The 23,130-nt window shown below is 42.4% G+C and overlaps 1 protein-coding gene across 1 annotated transcript in view; it reads left to right on the top strand.

The window, feature by feature from the left end:
• The first annotated feature begins 1,326 nt into the window (after nucleotides 1-1,326).
• The window catches only part of MYH15 (myosin heavy chain 15), a 172,509-nt gene continuing 150,705 nt past the window's right edge, over nucleotides 1,327-23,130 (top strand). The window contains 10 exon segments of the mRNA XM_073804646.1: nucleotides 1,327-1,525; nucleotides 5,366-5,472; nucleotides 7,662-7,805; nucleotides 9,266-9,413; nucleotides 10,054-10,081; nucleotides 10,472-10,494; nucleotides 11,360-11,439; nucleotides 13,477-13,569; nucleotides 16,630-16,693; nucleotides 16,771-16,866. Of these exon segments, the coding sequence (XP_073660747.1) occupies nucleotides 1,327-1,525; nucleotides 5,366-5,472; nucleotides 7,662-7,805; nucleotides 9,266-9,413; nucleotides 10,054-10,081; nucleotides 10,472-10,494; nucleotides 11,360-11,439; nucleotides 13,477-13,569; nucleotides 16,630-16,693; nucleotides 16,771-16,866 (982 nt within the window).

The following is a 23,130-nucleotide window of genomic DNA, read 5'->3' on the forward strand; positions in this document are numbered from 1 at the left end:
GTGCTGTCATGGATGCACCCAAGTCACCGCGAAGCAAAGAATAGATTAAGTGCAGTAAAATACATGATTAGGCTTGTTAATTTCCACCCACGTATGAAATACAAAGCGATTGCAGTTCATTCCGGACAGGGTAGACAATGGGCTGTTCAGTCATGAGGTCCCAGAGCTAAGCCACCTTGGAAAGTCCTTCTCTACCTTCTCATCTATAAAATGGGGCTAAGAAGACTTGCTGTGCAAGCTTGAGTGGAGAGGAAAAAGCCTAAGACCTTTTCTGTCCAATTGGAGAGAATGACCTCTCATTTGGGATCGTGATAGCCCAGATTTCATTTCTTCTTCTCATTTTCAAATGTAAAGTGTGCAGATTAAAGATAAAATAAGTAAAGTGTTTGGTACAGACTGAATGCTCAATGAATTTAGCCCTGATAATTTGCCCAGGAACTCAGTCCCTCCAAGACTGGAACTTGCCTTGCTTGAGCTGATGAACTCCTTACACCCACTCACTCCGTTCACCACACAGCCTGCTTCCCTCCTTCAGCACGTGCTGCCCCAGGACAGCTTCCTAAAGATCTGTCTGCCAGCAGTTTCATATACCATCTGCTCTAGACACTCATCTCTGCTGCAGTACTCACCTTTTTATTCCTTTACTTTCTAATGCTGAACATTCCCCTCTTTGCCACCATGATCTGCCTACGATGTTCCATCCACCTGGATGCACCTAGATACCTGCAAGCCCTTCCTCCACTCCTACAAGGGCCCTGGTGTCCACAGCTCGACATTTCTCAGTCTGCCCCATTCCACCACCCACCCAGGTCAGAGCTCTGTTCTTTAAGGTTGCATTATGACTTTCATGGGCTGTAGGCACTTTTGTCTTTCTGGGCCCCTTCCTTCACAAAAAGTATTAAAAATTGCATTTTACAACGGTGTTGGTATAAAGACCAATTAACAGAATCCAGGCTGGTTTCATTATTGTATATCATTAAGATTATATTCATATTTTTCTTCTGCTTTTAAAAGAAATTAAAATAGTTTTGTGGGCCCTTAAAAGCATCATGGACTCTAGGCACTGGGCCTTCTGTGACTAGTGGATAAGTTGATCCTGCTAGAGTAAGATTCCTTGTGTACAGTTTTGTCATATACTTGAGACACAGCAGAGAGGTAGTGAAAAAGAAGACTTAACCCTCGTTGGTCCATCTGTGGTGACTAGTTTCTCACTTCAGTGCCTGATGTCTCCTTTCCCCTGGTTCCTTCCTACACGTCTTCTGCAGAGTGAATCCTTTCGGCTCACGTTTAGGCCTCAGCCTGATGTGGTGGATCCCTTTAAGGAGGATGGACCTGTCAGAGCTTGGCGAGGCCACGGCCTATCTCAGAAGAAGTGAGGCTGAGCTGCTTCTGCTCCAGGCCACGGCCTTCGATGGCCAGACTTGTGGCGCCTGCTGGCTTCACTTTATTTTACTGCTTCCAGGCGGCAACTGTCTGAACAGTGGAGAGAAGCCATCAGTTCTGGAGCCTAACTTATTTGCTTGGGGTGCAATCTGTCTCCATGAACCACTGAGCAGCTGAGGAGCTCAGGGTGTGGAGGGTAAAGATGGAAGTTTGCAAGGAAGATCAGGAGGCCTGGGAGGCAACCCAGGCCCAAGCCCTGCTTACTGGGCCCTACAAGAGGTTTTCTTTTCAAGGAGCACCCCGGTATGGCCCCAGATAAAGTCTTTCTCAGAAGCCTCTTCATGTGGGTAAATAGCAGAGGAGAGCGAGGGGGCTGAGACTGCAGGGGGGTTGGTGCACTGGTAGGAAGAATGAAGGAAAAGGCTCCAGGAAGGTGGGAGAAACAGAAGTTGTCCTGGGCCCTCTTCAGGATTTGCTGATGCTGGAACTTTGCCCCCTGGCTGTCTCCTAGGTCAGGAGGGTCACTCAGCCAACACTAAACAGAAGATAATTGGGGGATTTTCTCACCCTGCTGAGTAATTTCTTAGCAGTTATAGGCAAGGACAAAGGTTAATGAGGATTTTCCCGTAAGATAAAGGCTGAGTACTACATTAAAATCTCTAAATAAATGTTACATTTCCCTCCTCTTTCTTTACTTGTCTGGGCTGCATGGCCATCTTCTGAATTTTGGTTAATTGGAGACTTACAGTCAGTTTCACAGTGTGATCCAGCATCAAGCCACCTATATATCTCAATTCCAAAAAGTATTCAACAGCACAGCATAAACCCCGACTGAGAGTTGTTCCAGTACTCCGAATTAGTCAACATTAGACTTTAATATGACCAATTATAATTCAAGCCAGTTAGGTAGCACATTCTATTTCCATCATAGACCAGTCCTGGATCAGTTCCCAGTTTCCAGTCATTGGATGTCATTACTGTGATTGGATTTTAGAGTAGCTAATTATAATCCGTCAAATCAAATACAATAACAGAACTATCCCTGAGGTCAGAACTGGTCATGCAGAAGCTTATCGCAAATAGTTAGATAATGAGGGACAAGATCCTAGTGGTACCAGAGAGAAAATCAAAATGCCAAAGCATTCGAGATAATTGGATGATACATTTAGTAGAGTCAGCACTGTAAACAATTCCTTAAACTATAACAATCCACACAATTTCTAATTTTTTTTTTTTTTTTTTTTTTGGTCAAACAATCCTTCCTCATAGAAATGCACTGACAGCACAAAGAGGAGAGTCAGCAGAAGTTTTTCATCCCCCTGGGCTAGTAGACAATGGAGTCTGCTTTTTGGAACTCAGGCCAAATGGAAGCTGTGTGATAAGAGTATTTGGCAAGTAGTTTTGGGTTCAAATTCCCTGTTCTTGATGCTTTCTGGCTAATTAGAGCACATCACTTTACCTTACTGAGCCTCAGTTTCCTTATCTTTCAAATGGGAACATATGCTTTCTCTGCCTACCTTCCTTCATGAGGATCAAAGAAGACAATAAATGTGAAAAATAAACACAATGCATTACTATGCTACCTAGAAAACTAGAATTGCTGGGTGTCAGGGAGGAAGTGTGCTTTCAGAAATAGAAACAAAACACCATTTCAAGGCAAATGTAAGTGATTTTTATAGAACAAGTAAACCATCTAGTTAAAATAACTACAAAACTGGATACAATATTCCTTCAATTTTGATTAATATCATAGAAAAAAAGACTTGAAAAAATGCTTCAGATAGATAACAGTGGTTATCTCTGAGTTGTTCCATTATGGGAGATTATTTTAAAATGTTTTTCTTCATACATTTCTCTACTTGTAAAGCTTTTTTGCAATAAACACATGTTACCTTTATTTTGGAAAATATATTTAGTCATCTAAAACTATGAAATCATAGAGATGAACCTCCTGAGCTTGCAGATGAGAAAACTAAGGCCCAAAGAGTTGAGGCATTGCCTTGTATCTTGTTACTAGCAAAGCCAGGCCTAAAATCCAGGTGGCCTGAATCAAAGCCATTGCTGTCTATGTTTCCATCCTTGCAATTATTCATGAGAATTCAAGGAATTAAAAGTTGACTGAGTTTATTTACTTCATCTTCAGAACGATCCTTCTCTGGGACTCGGTCTCAAGTAGGTAAGTGCTTCCAAAAATTCTTCTCTCCCACTGCTTCCAGAGGTGATAAAAGAAAGAGCTAATCATGAGGCAGGTGATGAACATAATTTCTGAGAGAAAAACTGGAGGGAAAAAAAGCTCAGCATATAATATAGAGGAAGAATGCTTTAGTGGAAAAGCTCTGATTTAGGAGGTAAATGATCTAATTTCTAGTGTCATTATTCTAATGACTGTCACTAATTAGCTATGTGACTGTGGACAAGTCTGTTAATCTCTCTTCCCAGGTTCTTTTTCTAAAAAAAATAAAAATGACAGAAGGGAAATCTGTGCCAGGTGGTACCCATGTTTCTTTCAAGTAATAACACTTGGTTTAAAATGCAGTACCTTAAGCACACACAATGTATGCAAATGGGCGCTTTTCAAAAACAAGCTTATTTTCATAGACATAACACAAAGCCAAATTAGCTTTTGCAAAAAAACCCCAAAATGATCAATACAATTAAAACCAGTATTTAAAATGCAAACAACAAGTAGAAGCAAATGCAAAATCAATCAGATAGGAATACAAAAATCCTCTTGCCCAGCAGTTTGAGTGGTGAATTGGTTGTAACCAGGGAAAGGGAAAGAGAGCACAGTGTAGGTGGTGATGGCAGGAAAGTAGTGAGCAGTGAAATTCTTTTCAGAGACAAGTGTGATGGAAGAGGGGTGCGTGCTGCCCTGCTTCACCTCCTTCTTCCACACTCAGTCCTCAAGTCCTATCGTCCACCTCTGGGGAGAGCGTCTGGCGAGGCTGCCCATCCTGCAGCAGTGAGGCTTGCTAGCTTTTGTGATTCATGTGTTGGGGAGGTGGGATGGAGTTGGCACTACCTACCAGTGCTGTGGCTGCAGTAGGGTCTCCCCTGTGCATCCCACAGCCCTAGGCACAGGTTTTCCCTCTTCCAGCCAAATGCTCTCCTTGCCCCCTCCCCCCATCTACCTGAGGAGCTGTGAACGGGGATTTCTGTGAGATTCTGGTAAGACTCACTTTCCTTTAAGAGACTCTTTCTTATTCATCTTCCCTAGAGATCTGCCTCAGGTGGGAGAGGAGTTGAGAAGCATCCCAGGAGGCCAAGAGAAGCTGCCTCAGACGTTCAGAAGAATTCTGGCTCGTGTCACCCAAAGCCTCTTATTGGTTCATTGCTTTGTAGAGGGCTGCTTTGCTAAGGCGTGAGACATGGGGTTGAGGAGGCAGGGGGAGAGAAAAACAATATATGGGGAAAAATAATATGACTCAGTTATGCTCTATGACAGCAATCATCCATATTCTCTCTCCTCAATTCTCCCCCCTCCAAGTCTACCGTATAATTCTCTTAGCAGGCTTTCATTCCAAAATTAAAAATAAGGTCTAAAGAAACCCTGACGGACAGACATGGCCACTAACCTAAATTTTCACTTAGCTGTAACCAGACCTTTCTGAGGGAAGTTTTTTGGAGGGAGCTGGGAAGGGTGAGAGCACCAGGCCAACCACCAAGCACCTGGGGCTGTGAGTGGGAGGTAAGTGTGGGGATTGGGAGAGGTGGGTAAGGCTTTGCAGGTAACCGTCTGGTAGCAAAATGTTCCCAATCTCCACTTGCTGAAACGCTTCTTGCTCCTAAACAGTCCTTATGTAGGTTTATCTTCAGGGTGAGCGTTCATGATCTTATCTAACTTTGCAACTTCCTATATTGGTGATGCCAGGTCAACAAGCAGACTTAGCAGAAATGAGACCATGTCCATCAGTATGAAAGTGTCCAATGTACGTTTCCTACAGGGACTGTAGTTAAATATCCATTTTTTTCCCCTCTGTAGGGAAGAAGAAATGCTGGATTCATGATGTGAAGAATGCTTATGTTGAGGCTGAGATTAAAGGGGGTGGAGATGATGACAGAATAATTGTTGAGAAAACAGATGGAAAGGTAAAGAAATCTTTATTTCAGCCCATTGGTGACTAAGTTCTCTATTTAATTTAATAATTAGGTGTGTCCTTTCTCCAATTGTTTTGTTAAAAACCTGGGGTAGGAGATGCCACTGATACACTTTAGAAAACTCATTAATCTTTAAGAAGCTCCTCCACTTAACTATCAAAGATGTAATGACGAACATTGAAGAATCAGAGTAAACCGGCTGCCAGTGGTAAAGCTCATTGACTCTAGAATGCACAACTTTTTCCACTTCTTCTATCGTATTTCAAGTTCTTTTTTTTTTTTTCTTTTTTTTTTTTTTTGCGGTATGCGGGCCTCTCACTGTTGTGGCCTCTCCCGTTGCGGAGCACAGGCTCCGGACGCGCAGGCTCAGCGGCCATGGTTCACGGGCCCAGCCGCTCCGCGGCATGTGGGATCTTCCCGGACTGGGGCAGGAACCCGTGTGCCCTGCATCGGCAGGCCGACTGTCAACTACTGCGCCACCAGGGAAGCCCTCAAGTTCTTTTTTAAAGGTGCATCTTGGAGTAAATAATGACCTTAGGAACTGTGAAGCAAGCTATGTTTGTAGGATCAGGAAGGAGTGGGATAATCTGAATAAAAATAGAACAGTGTCAGAGGAACCAAGAAATGGGAGAATGGTCAGTAATGTCAAACGCTAGAGAAAGAGATTTAGGGCTTGGAGAGCGCCTTGAACTTCAGAATTAGGAGGTCACCTATGACCTTTGAAAGAGAAGCTTAGGTCAAGTGTTGGGGCATAAGTTATACTGTGAGCGGTCATAGAGAGAATGTGTAGTGAGACTGTAACAGTCCCCAACCCCTTCTGCCTGTCACCAAGGTATTCAGAGCAACAGGGCAATATTGTACAGACAGCCTACTCTCAGAACCTTTGCCTTGCATCACTGACCTCACGTGCCTGCCAGCTCCATGGCAGAGAATTGGGCCCTATTTCTGCCCTGACTTGGATGAACACTCCATTATAGATTTTACAGATCATTTCCTGCCCATATGCAATTCACCAATCTCCTTCCAATTCTGCCATTCCCGACTCCATAACAAGCCACATCCTAAAACAAACAGGTACGATCATTATCAAGAAAGTTTGTCTTTTTCATGCCCTTATCTTTGTATTTAGACAATTTATGATCTAAAGCATTGCCATCTGAATTGTAAAATTCTGGAGGCCACTCAAAAACTACCACTTATGATGTCTTAATATGCCTTCTGATGGTGTCTGTACATTTAAAAAATCACAAGTTAGGTAGATTTTTATATAACTAATTAATGGAATTAAGGGAAGAACTTGGTCCTTATCAATAGGAATATACATATTTAGGCAAGGGAAAAATTCAGAATGTCTTAAATAAGGAAACTAAGGGATTCAATTATTTTCTCCCAGTCTGTGTGTTGTCTTTTCACTGTCTTGATTGTGTCCATTTCAATTTTATTAGGCCTCCAGATGAGAAGTTTGTTCTTCTGAGCACATTTTCTAAAACTGCTGTCTTTTTAACAGTATTTATGATGATCTGTGAATATAATGTGGTTACAACTATGAAAGAAATCATAGGAAGAAGAACATGAAAGCAACAAGTTAATGATATAGAAAGAGGAGTCTAAAGGTGGGTGGCTTTGTTCTGCTTGACCTTTCACCATCTAATGGAGGTCCCATTCCCCCCAGCCCCACTCTGGGGCCAGCGTCTCCCTGGCTCCAGGCTTCCTCCTCCTGCTGTTAGAAGTGACTACACTTCCAATCACCTTTGGTCTTTGTAACATTAACAAAGGCAATAAAGCCAGTGGGTGGAGAGTAATACTTAAAGTTGGTAACGAAAGGAGAGAAAAATAGAATCAGAGCCGAGGGGAGGTTAGATCAGGCTAGATCATGAGCAATATAATGTGTGTTCTCTCAGGGGCAATCTCAGTCTGAGGAGCCACAGGATCAGGGCACTGCAATTTAGAAAATTTTGGTTCAACAAAACCACTTTTAAAAAACTTTATCTTCGGGCAAGGAGAGAACATGAGTCGGAGGAATTCTTGGGAAAAACAGGTTGGTTTAACTTCCTCTGGCTCCATCCTCTAATGAGGCACCTTTTTCTTAACTCCTTGAAAATTCTTCCCAATGCATGGCAAAAATGAATGAGCATAGAAGAAATAGGGGAATATATCTTATATTTTTCTCCTCTCTGCAGAGTCTGAGTGTCAAGGAGGACGAAATCCAGCAGATGAATCCCCCAGAGTTTGAAATGATTGAAGACATGGCAATGCTGACTCACCTCAATGAAACATCTGTGCTGCATGCCCTGAAGAGGCGCTATAACCATTGGATGATCTATGTACGTGTATACGCTTCACTACTGAAACAGAATGCTGGCATCACATTGGCGATGTCCCAGCCCTCTTTTGGGTGAAAAAGATATTGAATTTAAGCATACTCATATGAGAATAATCCTTGAGAAATGCCCACCAGGAAGGGACATTATCTTAGCGTTTCCCCAATTTTATTTGCTCAGTATTCATATCCCTTCCCACAGGTTTTCATCCTAAAGTAAAGGCATGAGGCTTGGAGCATGATAGACCCGTGTCCAAATGCCACCTCTGTTTCTCACTAGTAGTTTTCTTCTCGAAGTCACCTTATCTGTAAAGTGGGATAATAATGTCTGTCTCTCCATGGTAGCTTGGAGGATAAATAAAAGAATGTAAAGCATGTAGTTCAGTGCCTGTTACCTAGTTAGTGCTCAATAAATGGAATAATTTTTTTTCATCATCATTAAGTAGGTGATGATTGGTTGCTCAGCTTCTTTAATTCACTCAGAATCTATTCAGCAGGAGCTGCACTGAGCAGATGAGGCAAAGATGATGGCATTTGGGACCCATTGCTCTAGCAGCCTTGCCATGCAGCCAGCTTGCTCCTGGGCACTCTGTTTTACGGTGTGACTGTCTTTGTTTCCCTAAGATGCTATAACAAAATTACCGCAAACAGGGTGGCTTAAAACAATAGAAACTTATTCTGTCACAGTTCTAGAGGCCGGAGTCCAAGATCAAATAAACTCAGCAGTCACACTCCCTCTGGAACCTCTAGGGAAAATCATTCCTTACCTGTGCCGGTTTCCAGTAGCTTTTGGCATATTCCCTGTGGCCGCGTCACTCCAATCTTTGCCTCCATCTCCACATCACCTTCTCCTCTGTGTGTCTCTTATACGGTGATTAGCTGTTGGATTTAAGGCCCATCCAGATATCATCCTGAGGTCCTTACCTTAATTACACGTGCAAAGATCCTTTTTCCAAATAAGATCCCGTTCACAGGTTCTGGAGATTAAGACGTGTACATATCTTTTGGGGAGCCACAGTCCAGCCACCACGGTTTGAGTGACCCACATGAGCTATTACCCCAGTGCCTTAAGCATCAGGTTCCTAATCTTGCTGAGGCACAGGTTCCCTTTGGGCCTCAAATGCCTGAGAGCGGGTTACCAAAATCAACAAGGCTTCTGTCAGCCTCCTCCTTGTCTTCAAAAGTTGTGTGTGTGTGTGCGTGTGCGTGTGTGTGTGTGTGTCAGACAAGTTAGTGGTTGACAGATCTCCCAGGGGAGAGGTAATCACAGGCCCCCTTGTTACTCTAACCTGGTTCTGTCTCTTCCTATCAGAAGTCCCTACTGTGCAAGAATCCAAAAGCTCTCTTTCTTTCAGTTCCTTTATAAGTAAATATTCGAGCAAATGTTACCTGACATTGAAAGAGCTGACAAATCTGGAAGTATTCCTAACCTGTTTTTGGAAATCTTTTCTGATCTTCTGTCAGATATATTCGGGTCTCTCCTGTGTGAGCCTCAAAAGTGGCTTCCAGTAACACAGAGCAGTGGCAGCCATCTACAAAGGGAAGAGGTGATCAGAGGCTCCCCCTCACATCTTCGCTGTGGCCAATAATACCTTTCAAGATATGCTTCACAGTAAGTGGCTGCCCTACAAAATGAAGGGTAAAAATATCTGATCTCCTTTTTCTCCGTGTCACTAAGAGGCAGGTAGGCATTGGGAGCGGAGCATGGCCTTTATAGTTGCCTAATCACTTGAAGCCTCCGCTTCCTTCTGGATAAAACGTGAGCAAAATAGGGCCTACCTCCTAGGGTTATGGGGACGATTAGCTTGCATATCAAATTAAGTGAGATAATGCCTTGAAAGTGCTCAGCCCAGTGTCTGGCCCAGAGTGAGCCCCCTGTAGATGTCAGCTTTTATTACAAAAAGTACCTGCTAGAATGTCTGGCACAAAGAGGTTATTCTGTCGCTATTATTACACCAGGCTTAATAAAAGGCTTAAAATAGCGATATGTCAACCATTCGTCATTTACCGTTTGTATTTGGAGCAAGGAGAGAGTGATAGAATTTGTATGATCTTATGACTGGCCTACATAGAGTCAAGAGAAAATCTATTTTACTTTGTACCATTGAAATGGTATTTTTTCTAACTGTATACAGAGCAAATCCTTCTTGTGTCTGACTTCAAACTGCAACCAAGGAAATTTTGAATAAGTTCGTGCCAATACATGGCAGCTCTGATAGAAGAATGATCTGACATTTTCCTTTCTTTTGTAGATCGAAAGAATCAGTCTGTACTCTTCACGTGAAGTGTTTGCCTTGCTTTTTCTTTTTGGCCAGCAGTGAGTGTTTCAATCGAAGCAGACACCTACATTTCACTGGCTATGAAACATAAATTCACTGCCTTTGAATTGTTGTTCTTTAGGTACCGAATACATTCTAGGCAAGAGTAAGATAGGAAATTGTCATAACACTTTAGTCAGTGATTAGCCAAATATGGTGCCAGCTAGGCTGCCTCACATTTTAGAAGATCCTTTGGAACCTGCGGTACACATGCTGGTCTTAATCATTTTCTTGATGAAGAGAGCTCCCTGTCCAAATAATCATTTTCAAAGTTCTCTGGTCTGGCTAACTGGGCGGAAAGACTGAAAGTCCAGTGGGTATGACCACAGAATAGATAACTTGCTGTTGTGAGCAACCAGAATGGGGCAGGTCAAGGTACATTAAGTAGTGGGAACTAAAAGATGGTGAAGCTTAGAGGGACAAGAAAAGGGAGTGAAGAAGAAAGATGGAAAGGATTCACTGATACCATATTGTATGTTAATTTTGATAGGCAGAGCATTGGCTGGCCAGGTGAACTGTCAGCCTGGTGGTTGAGGGGAGAGGCTGGGACTCTAGAAGCAGTCAAATGCTCAAATTCTTGCTCTTTCTATGCAGTGAGGATGCTGTCACGTGTGTTGGGCTGTCCATTGGCTTCAGCCATCCCCAGAAAAATAATAGGTCTCAGAATCTTAGAGCTAGAAGGGTAGTTAAAATTCAGCCCTTTGCAGAGGATAGACTATTTTCTGGAGTTTCAGGCAGATAAAGGCAGGCCTTGATCCTATGATGCTTTGGGTGAGAGGCTGTAAATTCACCATTGTGTTCTCTCCACATTACAAAGTTAGCTGATTATCAAAGGTAAAAGGGAAATCTAAAGCTCAACTTCCTGGTAGAATGTTTGGTAGGTTCTCTTCCGAGGGACCTGGCCATATGATGGTAGCCTTCATATGTGACAATCTCTTGAACAGTTGGTGGTGAGGAGACCTATCTCTAATTAGCAAAGATACTCTACAGCTTTTTGTTAACAGGACCATGAGGAACAGTCTTCTTATTTTTATAAAGTCTTTGATCTTTCCCTACTCCAGATTTTTGCTCATGATGTTTTTCCAGCCTGAGATGTCCTTTTCCTTCTCCCAAACAACTAAATGTCTGCATCTCCTTCAAGTTCCCTCTTAAGTTCCACTTTTCTATAAAACTTTCCCTCTTGCCTTAGTTTATATGGTTCAAATTATTTATCTTTCATTGCATTTATAATCTCAACCAGTTAGCTGTGTCATTGAACTGTGTCATATTATCCAGTACTTTGCCACCATAGCAACCACGGGTGAATCCGAAGAAAAGCCAGTAAGTGTTTATAAATCTTGGCAGAAAAGGTGGGTGGCCCTATCTGCTAATCATGGAGGCTCTGCCCCGATCACTTATGGGGAGAAAGGAGGAAACCGCACCACAGAACAATTAAAAAATTATAGAAAAGTCATTTTCCCCATTTTTCCTTTGCCTCTTGGGAGGATCATCAAGTACTCTGAACCAATAATCCGAAAACATTAAATTACAGAATTTGTTTCAGATCTGCTTCAAGGGGCATTTACTGGCCTGATCTTTGTTGTTTGGACCCTCTGAGAATTAGCTACTTAAGATCCAAACCACCTTCCCCCAAAACTAGGGTTACCAATGCCTTGAATGGCCACTCTTGATATTTCTTAATATTGAAATATCTTCTTTGTGGTATTTCTTTAGCTGCTGTGAGCTGTCAGAATCCCTCAAATATGTACCAATAGAAAGAACTCTGCTTCCTTTACCCCTAGCTTCTGGACCAAATCCCAAATGCCTAATGGATGTACACTCAACTGCAATCACATTCTACGTTCTGAAAACTTTACCTTCTCTCTTCCTCTAATTATTTTAATCCTTGGTAATTTTTGCTTTAGCTTACTTTGTTTAGCTCCATTAACAGGTTGATGGTAATAATCTGAGGATACCTAGACCATGAGAGTTGGTATGTAAAATAAGATTAGATAATGCTGAGCAAAACTCAAAATCAATGAGTTACTGAGCTGTTGGAGCCTCTCATCTATGTCTGGCATTGCTGCTTTGCTTTTTCCGTATGATCCTAGATGTTTCCTGCTGTATTTGCAAGATAAGAAGTGTATCAAAATAGTAATCTAGTCCAATTTCCACACCATGGAAAGTTTCTTTTCCAACCGCCACATTCCTGAATTTGATCGATTTCTCTAGGTATCACTGGATTCTATTATTCACTAGATATTACTTCATTTGTGTGTACATTTTAGGTTGTTTTGTGTGCATTTGTTTGTTTGGTCTAACCATTGAGCCCTGTGATAATACATAACACAATACGTAATACATAAAAGTTCTGTGAAAAAGTTTGCTTATATAGCCCTTTTATTTCTTTAAAGGACAGTAGACCCATAATACATAGAAGGAATATAGTATTTGTAAATCTATAAATTCTTAAATACCACATACTATAAAATGCCCCCCATAAAATGTATCTTTGAGGCTGACTGGAAAAAAACAAAGCTATGTTGCAGTTTAGGTGCTAAGTGGTCATTAGGACTTTCTCAGTGTAGGTGACCTGCTTTGGCCCATCAGCCTGAGCCAATATGATTCAAATTCAAGACCAATAATACCATTTCAAGTCACTGCTTGGTATGAACCTCTAGGTTACTTAGGAATAATAGCAAGCAAAAATGTAATTTAATAATGCCGCATCTGCTGTATTATTTTTGGATAAATTTCCAGGTGTGAGGATTGAATGGGAAGAGAGGCAGATTAGCAATGAGGGGGAATATATGGAATGAAGTTTGGAAATAGGCTATGGTATTTGTTGTTGTTGTTTACTTTGGTAAAATACCAGTTTTCTTTTCCTACTCAGGTCAATGCCAACCAAAAGAGAAGCATTGCAAGTAAATGAACTCCCACATATAGTCATGGGGCATCATATATTGTCAATCTTTCATCCATCCTTTTTTTTTTTTTCTTTTTTTTGTGGTACGCGGGCCTCTCACTGCTATGGCCTCTCCCGTTGTGGAGCACAGGCTCCGGACGCGCAGGCTCAGCGGCCATGGCTCATGGGTCCAGCCGCTCCGCGGCATGTGGGATCTTCCCGGACCGGGGCACGAACCCGTGTCCCCTGCATCGGTAGGCGGACTCTCAACCACTGTGCCACCAGGGAAGCCCTCATCCATCTATTTTTGAGTTACCATTCCAAAATAACCTTTCATCACCAAATTTGGAAGTAGTTTTTGTCTATTGGTTACCAAAACAAGAATGAGGTTTGACCTGGGTATGGAGGACTTGCCATATTACAGAATTCTGGGAAAAGTTTCATCAGCTGTATTTCTCTTACCTGTATCCCAGGGGACTCTACAAAATCAAATCAAATGAGTGAATCCTGTCTTGGAAGCATTTGGAAATGCCAAAACCCTGAGAAATGACAACTCCTCTCGCTTTGTAAGTAACATGATTGAGCAATATATCAGAGTCTTTAGTTTTTAGCAAACGGTAAAACTCATGCCTGAGCACACAGATCCAAAAAAATTTTTAAAACATCAAAGAAGGTTATTGATTAATGTTCATAAAATTGTTAGATTCCTCAAGGAAGTCCGCCAGCTTCATCATTAAGACAATTAAAAATACATAGAAATATGTGCTTGAGAAGCTTCTGCGGTTTGGTCAATTTCAGGAAGAAAATATTTATCTTAATAGTGTCAAATTCCTTTATACTCCCAGTAGGGAAGCTCATTCAGCAAATTCTAATAATGTTTTATATTTTAGTACATTTTACAGATCTGTAAATATTTTCTCCTTCATAATTTCCTTACTCCTTGTAATAAGTCATTTTAGGAAGTACCTCCAAATTCACTTACTACAATTATTGTTTCTACTCTTGCCTATGGCCCCCTTGCCCCTGCATATTTTTCACTGAGGATTTTTTGGAGGGGCACGGGGAGAAAGCACTTTTTAAAGTAGCTTTTGATAACTAGCAGTCCCTTGATAGAAGAAAGATTTGGATTTCAAACTCAAGCTTCACTAATCCGTTTTATGCCAAGAATGAGTGGCAGGGAGCCACGATATAATTTACAAGGACATTTGCAGAAGGCTTCCTGTTTGACTCTAGGCGTAATTACATAACAGCCTCCTGCTGATTTGGCTGGTTTCCCTCCAAAGCCTTAGAGCTGCCCTGACTACACTTACATCTGCTTGCTATGTCCGGCTGCATAGTGGGTACTAATACTGGGCAATAAAACAACTGCTAGATTGGGGATTTGTTAGAATGTGGAGGGAGTTTCCGCTTAAATATGAAAGAAAGAAAGCTGAAAAGAAAAAAACCGAGAGTGCAAAAGGAAAGATGGAAGAGAGGGAGGGAAAAAAGGAAGATAAAGGAAAGGGAAGAGGGTAAAAGAAAAGGAAGAAAGAAAAGAACAATAAGTAGAAAGAAACGTAAATAAGGAAAGAAAGCAACTGAAAAAGAACAAGAAAAAAGTTGGAAGGATAGAAGGGAATAAAGAAGTAGAAAAGCAAAGTAAACAAAATGGATGAATGGAAAGAAGGAAGGAAAGAAGGGAGAAGGAAAGAAGGTTCAGAAAATCAAGAAATGCAGGTTAAATTCTTTCGATTAATACTCTGTATGTATACTATGCACAAAGAATGTCACCTGTCATATCAGTAAAAAAGGATGTTGCAGCCATCAAGCCATCAGCCACTGTAGTCACCCCCTACCCCACCACTGTGCACCCTGAGGGGATTCAGGTTGGAGAAAAGCAAGATATTGGCCCTAGATAGTTAAGGTGCATATCAAAGGGGCAATTTCAATGAAACAGACTCTTGCATCTTCCCATACATCGAAAAGCACTAAATTCATTAACTTGAGATGTCTGATTTTCTTTAATTAGCAGTAATCTTTTGATGTTCTGACTACCTGGTTTCTGTTGCAAAAACTCCTATATATCCAGGGACCTCCCTTACCTCTGTGGAGCAGTCCCTCAGAGCTACCTGAGAGGCTGTCTTCTGGGCTTAAGTCCTCAGAACGTCCACCGAATAAACATAATTCTCAACTTTTAGGTTGTGCATTTTTTTCAGTTGACAATACACATATTTATATGTAAATGTACATATGCATAAAGGTACACATATGTGTATGTATATGTGTATATATATACATGTGTATGTTTGTGTGTGTGACTCCCAGTAGCCTGCATTTTTTTTTTTTTTTTCGGTACGCGGGCCTCTCACTGCTATGGCCTCTCCCGTTGTGGAGCACAGGCTCCAGACGCGCAGGCTCAGCTGCCATGGCTCACGGGCCCAGCCGCTCCGCGGCATGTGGGATCCTCCCGGACCGGGGCACGAACCCGTGTCCCCTGCATCGGCAGGCGGACTCTCAACCACTGCGCCACCAGGGAAGCCCTGCATTTTTTAACTTAATGGCTTAATCACCTTGTATTGGCCACTCTCCTTCTCTTGCCTGGCTGCAGTCCTGGTCTGATTCCTTCCTTGCATGGGTATACGTCTACCAGTCTGCCTTCCCCTCTGTACTAACATCCTCGTCCTGCGGGCTCTAACCCCCTGGACTGCCTCCTTGGCTGCGTCTTGATGCACCTGGGCTCTGTCACTTCTGGGCAGACTCTCTGCCCCACTAGATCCTATCTTATGGCTTTTCATTGACAGGCCTGCCTCAGACTCCATTTTCTGCCCCCTTTTCTCTTACTTGCTACACTCCTGCACAACTGCCTTTTCTTTTGATTTCAAAACACACCAAATGTTCCTACATTAGAGCTGTTACATTAGCTGCGTACACCTAGAATCTAGAAGAGCCATGAACACACCTACTTTTCTAATGTGGTATCTCCAGTGCCTAGCAGGTTTTCTGGATCATAGCAGATGCTCAACGAATGTCTGTTTAATAAATGGAATAATACGCCAAGCAGATATTATTTTTCTCACTTTTAGATAAGAACACTGAGGCCCAGAGAGATTCTATAATGCACGCAAGAATGAACAGCCAAGGAGGAGGGGATAAATTAGGAGTTTGGGGTTGATATATACGCATAACTATATATAAAATAGATAATGAATGGGGACCTACTGTATAGCACAGGGGACTATACTCAGTGTCTTGTAGTGAGCTGTAATGGAAAAGAATCTGAAAAAGAATACACACACACACACACACACACACACACACACACACATATGTATGTATAACTGAATCACTTTGCTGTATACCTGAACTAGTACATTTTAAATCAACTGCACTTCAATAAAAAAAATAATAAGAAGAAGAGAAACAGAAGACACAGCCAGCAATGAGCAGGTCTGAGGCTAGACTCCAGGACCACTGCTCGTCCTGATGACACTCCAGCTGCCTCTCGACATTAATTGGTGCCATCACAGACCCGTGTTGCATTTTTTTAACTTTGGGGCAAGTAGTCACTTTGGGAGTGATGTGTGTAATGAAGCCATTGCAACTGCTTGGAATGTTTCAATAGGAGACTGTGTTCTGTGTCCACCCAGGGCCAGTTCATCGGGATGCACTTTTGTGCCAGAGGCAAGCTGTCATCTGCAGACATCGACATCTGTAAGTAGCCATAGCACTGTCTAATTACTTTTCTTCTACACCTACGTTTGAATCTTTACTCATGTCTCATCATGCAGATTTGCTTGAAAAATCCCGGGTTGTTTTCCAGCAGCCTGGAGAGAGGAACTACCATATATTCTATCAAATTCTGTCTGGGAAAAAAGAACTTCATGGTAAGTGTATTATTCTGGAGCTGAAGTTCATTCTAAAACAAGAGACAATAGTCAGATTACTGGAACTGGAAAAGTGCTGTTTAATGTCTCCTAGCCTCTTTAGGACTCAGTTTGTTCATCCTAAAACTTAAGAAATTGAACCAGTTATAGAACCAGTGTTCTGTAATTTTACATGGGTAGAGAGTAAATGGTAACACTTTGTTTCAATTTGGTAGTATTTGGAGGTGGGTAGGATGCCCAGCAGAGGTAAATGAATGTGTGTGTATGCATGTCTGCACACATGCTTGTGCGTGTGTGTGTGTGGGTGTGGGTGTGTGTAAAAAGCACTAGAAAATTTTAAAGACTTAAATGATTAAAACCACTAATCATTTAAGTGGGTGCTATAGACAAGAGGCCAGAGGTGGGAGACATCACCATAGTGTTTAGTGGTTAATGGGAGTTTTGTAAAGAAAGGAGGACTTGGGTTGGGATATGGAGAATGGGAAGGGGATGTAACCAGAGTAATGTGTGGAGGGTATTTCCGGTAAGAGGAACAGTGTACACAATGTCAGGAAAAGGTAAGGCAAGATCAGGGAACAGAGAGACCAGATGAACTGGAGGAAAGGATTTTCATAGAGGAATAGTAGAGATTTTATTCTGATGGGGTCTGAACTCAGGAAGTTGGGAGGGTGTTGTGTGCATGTGTGTGTGTGAGTGTGTGTATGTGTATGTGTTCCTGTGTTTTGTGGGGCGGGATGGGGTAATAGGAGGTCGTGATTTGTTGAGGGCAGTGGCAGTTAGGCTGGTGTGATGGGCAGGATAGACTGGAGGCAGAAATACTGAGGGAAGTGATTGCAATAGTCCCAGGATAAGATGACAAGACAGTTGTCTAAGGCACTGTCTGTGGGAATAGAGGGCAAGGGGATGGACTCATGGAAGAATAGAAAAGTCTAGGCAATGATAAAATGTAGAAATGAGGGAAAGTGTTGAGTCAAAAATACTCCCAGGTTTGGTAATTTGACTGGGATAAAAGAAGTGCCATGAACAGAAATGGAAAAGCAACTTGTAGGGTAAGAGAACGAATTTCCTGTATTCACTCAACAAATATTTATTGTGGGGCTGCTGTGTATACACTGCTTTTTAAGCATGGAGGATAGAGAAGTAAACAAGACCCACAGGTCCCTGCCCCCGTGAGCTTACATTCTAGTATGGAAGACGGTAACAAACAAGTAAACAAAGAAACATATAATTCCAGAGAATGGTAGGTCTATAGAGAAAAATAAAGTGGGTGAGGAGATGCAGTGAAATGGGGTTTGGATGATGTTATTTTATTTTATTTTTTTAACATCTTTATTGGAGTATAATTGCTTTACAATGGTGTGTTAGTTTCTGCTTTATAACAAAGTGAATCAGCTATACATATACATATGTTCCCATATCTCTTCCCTCTTGCGTCTCCCTCCCTCCCACCCCACTAGGTGGTCACAAAGCACCGAGCTGATCTCCCTGTGCTATGCGGCTGCTTCCGACTAGCTATCTATTTTACATTTGGTAGTATATATATGTTCATGCCACTGTCTCACTTCGTCCCAGCTTCCCCTTCCCCTTCCCCGTATCCTCAAGTCCATTCTCTATGTCTGAATCTTTATTCCTGTCCTGCCCCTAGGTTCTTTAGAACCATTTAAAATTTTTTTTTAGATTTCATATATATGTGTTAGCATACGGTATTTGTTTTTCTCTTTCTGACTTACTTCACTCTGTATAACAGACTCTAAGTCCACCCACCTCACTACAAATAACTCAATTTCATTTCTTTTTATGGCTGAGTAATATTCCATTGCATATATGTGCCACATCTTCTTTATCCATTCATCTGTCAATAGACACTTAGGTTGCTTCCATATCCTGGCTATTGTAAATAGAGATGCAGTGAACATTGTCGTACATGACTCTTTTTGAATTATGGATTTCTCAGAGTATATGCCCAGTAGTGGGATTGCTGGGTCATATGGTAGTTCTATTTTTAGTTTTATAAGGAACCTCCACACTGTTCTCCATAGTGGCTGTATCAATTTACATTCCCACCAACAGTGCAAGAGGATTCCCTTTTCTCCACACCCTCTCCAGCATTTACTGTTTGTAGATGTTTTGATGATGGCCATTCTGACTGGTGTGAGGTGATACCTCATTGTGGTTTTGATTTGCATTTCTCTAATGATTAGTGATGTTGACCATTCTTTCATATGTTTGCTGGCAATCTGTATGTCTTCTTTGGAGAAATATCTATTTAGGTCTTCTGCCCATTTTTATATTGGGTTGTTTGTTTTTTTGATATTGAGCTGCATGAGCTGCTTGTAAATTTTGGAGATTAATCCTTTGTCAGTTGCTTCATTTGCAAATATCTTCTCCCATTCTGAGGGTTGTCTTTTCGTCTTGTTTATGTTTCCTTTGCTATTTTATTTTATTTTATTTTTATTTTTTTGGCTGCACCACACAGCTTGTAGGATCTCGGTTCCCTGGCCAGGGATTGAACCCAGGCGACACGGCAGTGAAAGCCTGGAATCCTAGCCACTAGGCCACCAGGGAACTCCCCAGGAGGTTATATTTTAGATGGAAGAGTCAGATAAGACCTCTCTAAGAAGGCAATGTTTTGGGAATCCCCTGGCTGTCCAGTGGTTAGGACTTGATGTTCCTACTGCAGGGGCCCGGGGTTTGATCCCTGGTCAGGGAACTAAGGAACTAAGATCCTGAAAGCTTCTTGGCGAGGGGGGTGGGGGGGAAGAAGAAGGCAAGGTTTTTCCAGATACCTAAATGAGTAAGGGACAAGTAGGCAAAGATTTCTAGGAAGAAATTTCCAGGAGGAAGTAACAGTGAGTGCAAAGGCCCTGACGCAGGAATGTGTTTGGTTTATTCTTGGAATAGAACAATGGCCATCGTCAGGGGCAGAATGGAGGGGTGGAGGGGGTAATGTACGGGCAGATAGGCTGGGTCAGACCAAGCAGCACCTTGCAGGTTATGATGAGAGTTTACATCTCAAGTGCTATGGAAAGTCATTGGAAGGGGAGATTGACAAGCTGATTGGATTTCAAAGGTATTGCATCTGTCACTGAGGACAACAGTACTCCCACAGGAGTGACTGTGGGATGAGATTGGAGATCCAGGTGAGCAAATTGATGGGGAAGAATCCCCCACAGCCCATTATGCTTAGATGACGTATGGTATAAATCCAGCAGCGTTTTGACTACATGGTCTTCAACTCCAAACTCTTCTCTCCAAAAGGAGAAAGCTCTACAAACTGGACAGTTATTTTTGCCACGGGTGCAGTTGGTGATACGAAAGCAGCATGTACTCTCTTTCCCACCTTCTCTCTACATAGCTCTGGAACAGGTTGTTTTTGTTTTCTTTTTTGTTTTGGTCTTCCTTTGACTAGCCCTGCCAAATCTAACATTCTTGACACTCATTTCTATGCTGTGCAGGGTATCTGACACATAGGGTCCAATGTGAGTGCCAGCAGCGACTGCAAGATATTTTGGAGCATCTCTGTTTACTCAGAACCATCTGAAGACTCTGGGCTGCTATGGAAAATTCATGCTTATCATGAATTCATGTACTTTGTTCCGTCTGTGGGCTGCTGAAATTGATTAGTGTATAAAGGCTGACATCTGGTGGTGAAAATTGGGTATTGTCAGTTCATTTGTTTATGACACCAATTGTCATTCTTGGGGTATTTAAAAATTTTAAACTCTATTCATGGCTGCCAAAGAAGAGCTTTAGAGTGTCCTGAGGAGTGACACAAGAGGGCACAGCTAAGCAGTATGAGGACTGTGTCCAAATTTCCAAAAATAGGAGTATTTGTGCATGACAAACGAATCGGGTGTGAAAAATGACAGCAGAGGCTGGCCACCCACTCAAGGAGCCAAGGAAATGGAGTGATGTGTCACCCCAGAGCCAGTCCTCATTTAGCCTCTACCTGGCCTGGAAGATCTCATCTCCCCTTTCCTTTCAGTTAAGGCTGAGTCTTGTTCCAGGTACAGCTAGAACCCACTTCCCCAGTCCCTTCAGATAAGGCTCCTTGAAATCCTTTAGTTCTCAACATCATCTGTATATCTTGGTCTGGCATATATCTTCCTTTTTCTCTTCTTTTATTTGATTTTTTTCTTTATGTTTATTTATCGTGCTCACTCTTGCTATTCAAGTGGTGTGTAAACTTCAGGAGAGGAGGTCAGGAAACAAGTCCTTGACTCTTAGAATCCTTGACACTTTGCCTAATGCCCTGAGAACTCACTCCATAAAGTGACAGTAATACACAGTGGTGGTTGCCAAGAGGTGTGCCTGAGAATGTCTACTGGTGCCCTGAATGCCTCTGGGGAAGGAAGTGGTCAGCATCTGGACCTCCTATTCTGGAGCATATTCAGTTTATCCTCTTTACCCATTAGGTCTCTCTTGAATTAGTCTCATATCTTTACTCACTTTCTCCCCACTGGTTATTAAGCGGCATAAGATGTGTGTATGGTTGTGCAGACTGTGTGCTTCCCAACTCGAGAGAATGCAATTCAAACCATAGACTATGTGAATGATTCTCTCTGGAGTTGGGCAGTGCACAACCTCTTCAGCTGTACACGGCACCACTGAGGAACAGGTAATGACGGGTAATGTGGCATAGAGGCACTAGCTACAGAACTTCATTTGTGAGATCCTAAACTGTTTATTTTTGGCTCAGTGTCAGCTTCACTCCTTTTCATAGTGAGCACAGTCCTGGAGAACATTCAGCCATTCAGAAAGTAAAATTTAAGTCAGGATGACATGAAACAAAGCCTTTTTTTTTTTTTAACATCTTTATTGGAGTATAATTGCTTTACAACTGTGTGTTAGTTTCTGCTTTATAACAAAGTGAATCAGCCATACATATACATACGTTCCCATATCTCTTTCCTCCCACGTCTCCCTCCCTCCCACCCTCCCCAACCCACCCCTCCAGGCTGTCACAAAGCACTGAGCTGATCTCCCTGTGCTATGCAGCTATTTCCCACTAGCTACCTACCCCACGCCTGGTTATGTATATATGTCCATGCCTCTCCCTCGCTCTGTCACAGCTCACCCTTCCCCCTCCCCATATCCCTAAGTCCATTCTCTAGTAGGTCTGTGTCTGAAACAAAGCCTTGAATGATAAAACACTCACCCTTAATGGGTTCTCTGCATCTCCTACTGGAGAGTGGGCCCTAGAAATGAACCTATATAACGGTTGACACCTGCACTTTTTGGAATTGTGAAGCAGTTGACTTTTACCTTTAGCATCCCCTCACCCCTTCTCTTTCTGCCCTACCCCCATCCTTCATGACACACTCCCTGTCCCCCCCTGCCTCCTCCCATCCTCCAGGTGCCCCAGCCTGGTCAACAATCTTCCGTGTGGGCCCTTACTGGCCTAGACAGTCTCTCTGACTCTAATAGTGTCTCATAAAAATGCATTTAGTTCTTTTTCTTATTCTCTTAAGGCCATTTCCCGCGGTAGAAAGAAATTAACTAAATAAAGGAATCCCCGTTTACATGATACTCCTCTGAGATAACCTCAAGCCTCAAACCAATTAAAATTTACTGTTCCTTGAAAATAAGTTTTGATAAGACCCAGGGCAGGGGAGATGTTTGATCTAAAGGCCTTTCAGAGTTCCTCAAACAGTCATGCTTCTGGCCTCAGCATTCTCTGAAGCCCCCACTTCATGCTGAGGGCAGCTGCTCCAGTGAATGGTTACCATTGCGGCAGCCATGTTTCTGGTTGTAAGGGGATGGCAGGAAAGTCTATCGCGTGTGCTGAGGGACGTCCAGAAATGAGGCATCTGGAAGCGGGGAGGGGCTGAGGGAGAAATGCATATATAGCACTTGGGCTCACCATTCTGTCTTCTTACCAGCCCCCTCCTGAATCTTGGCTCTTTCCCTCCACCTGGTCCTCTAGTCCTTGGGCATGTGGCGTTCTTGCCCCCTGCTCTGTCTCCCTCTGTGTTTGTCAGATGTTGAGCTTGCACAGAAGTAAGACCCTGCTTCTGTCTATGACAAAGGAGGAAATGGAATCCCGTCATGTTTACTCATACAGGTTTCAGTTGTGAGTGGCGTAGTCTAACAGAAACACTAGAGATTGTGTTCTAAGTTCGTTTTATCATTAATTTGACCCTGGGCAAGTAGTGAGCCTTTCTAGCCTTCCATTTTCCTATATTTAACATGCAGAAAATAATGTCGGTTTTATCATTAATTTGGCCCTGGGCAAGTAGTGAGCCTTTCTAGCCTTCCATTTTC

Source organism: Tursiops truncatus, chromosome 4 (genome assembly GCF_011762595.2).
Source record: "Tursiops truncatus isolate mTurTru1 chromosome 4, mTurTru1.mat.Y, whole genome shotgun sequence".
Taxonomy (NCBI): domain Eukaryota; kingdom Metazoa; phylum Chordata; class Mammalia; order Artiodactyla; family Delphinidae; genus Tursiops; species Tursiops truncatus.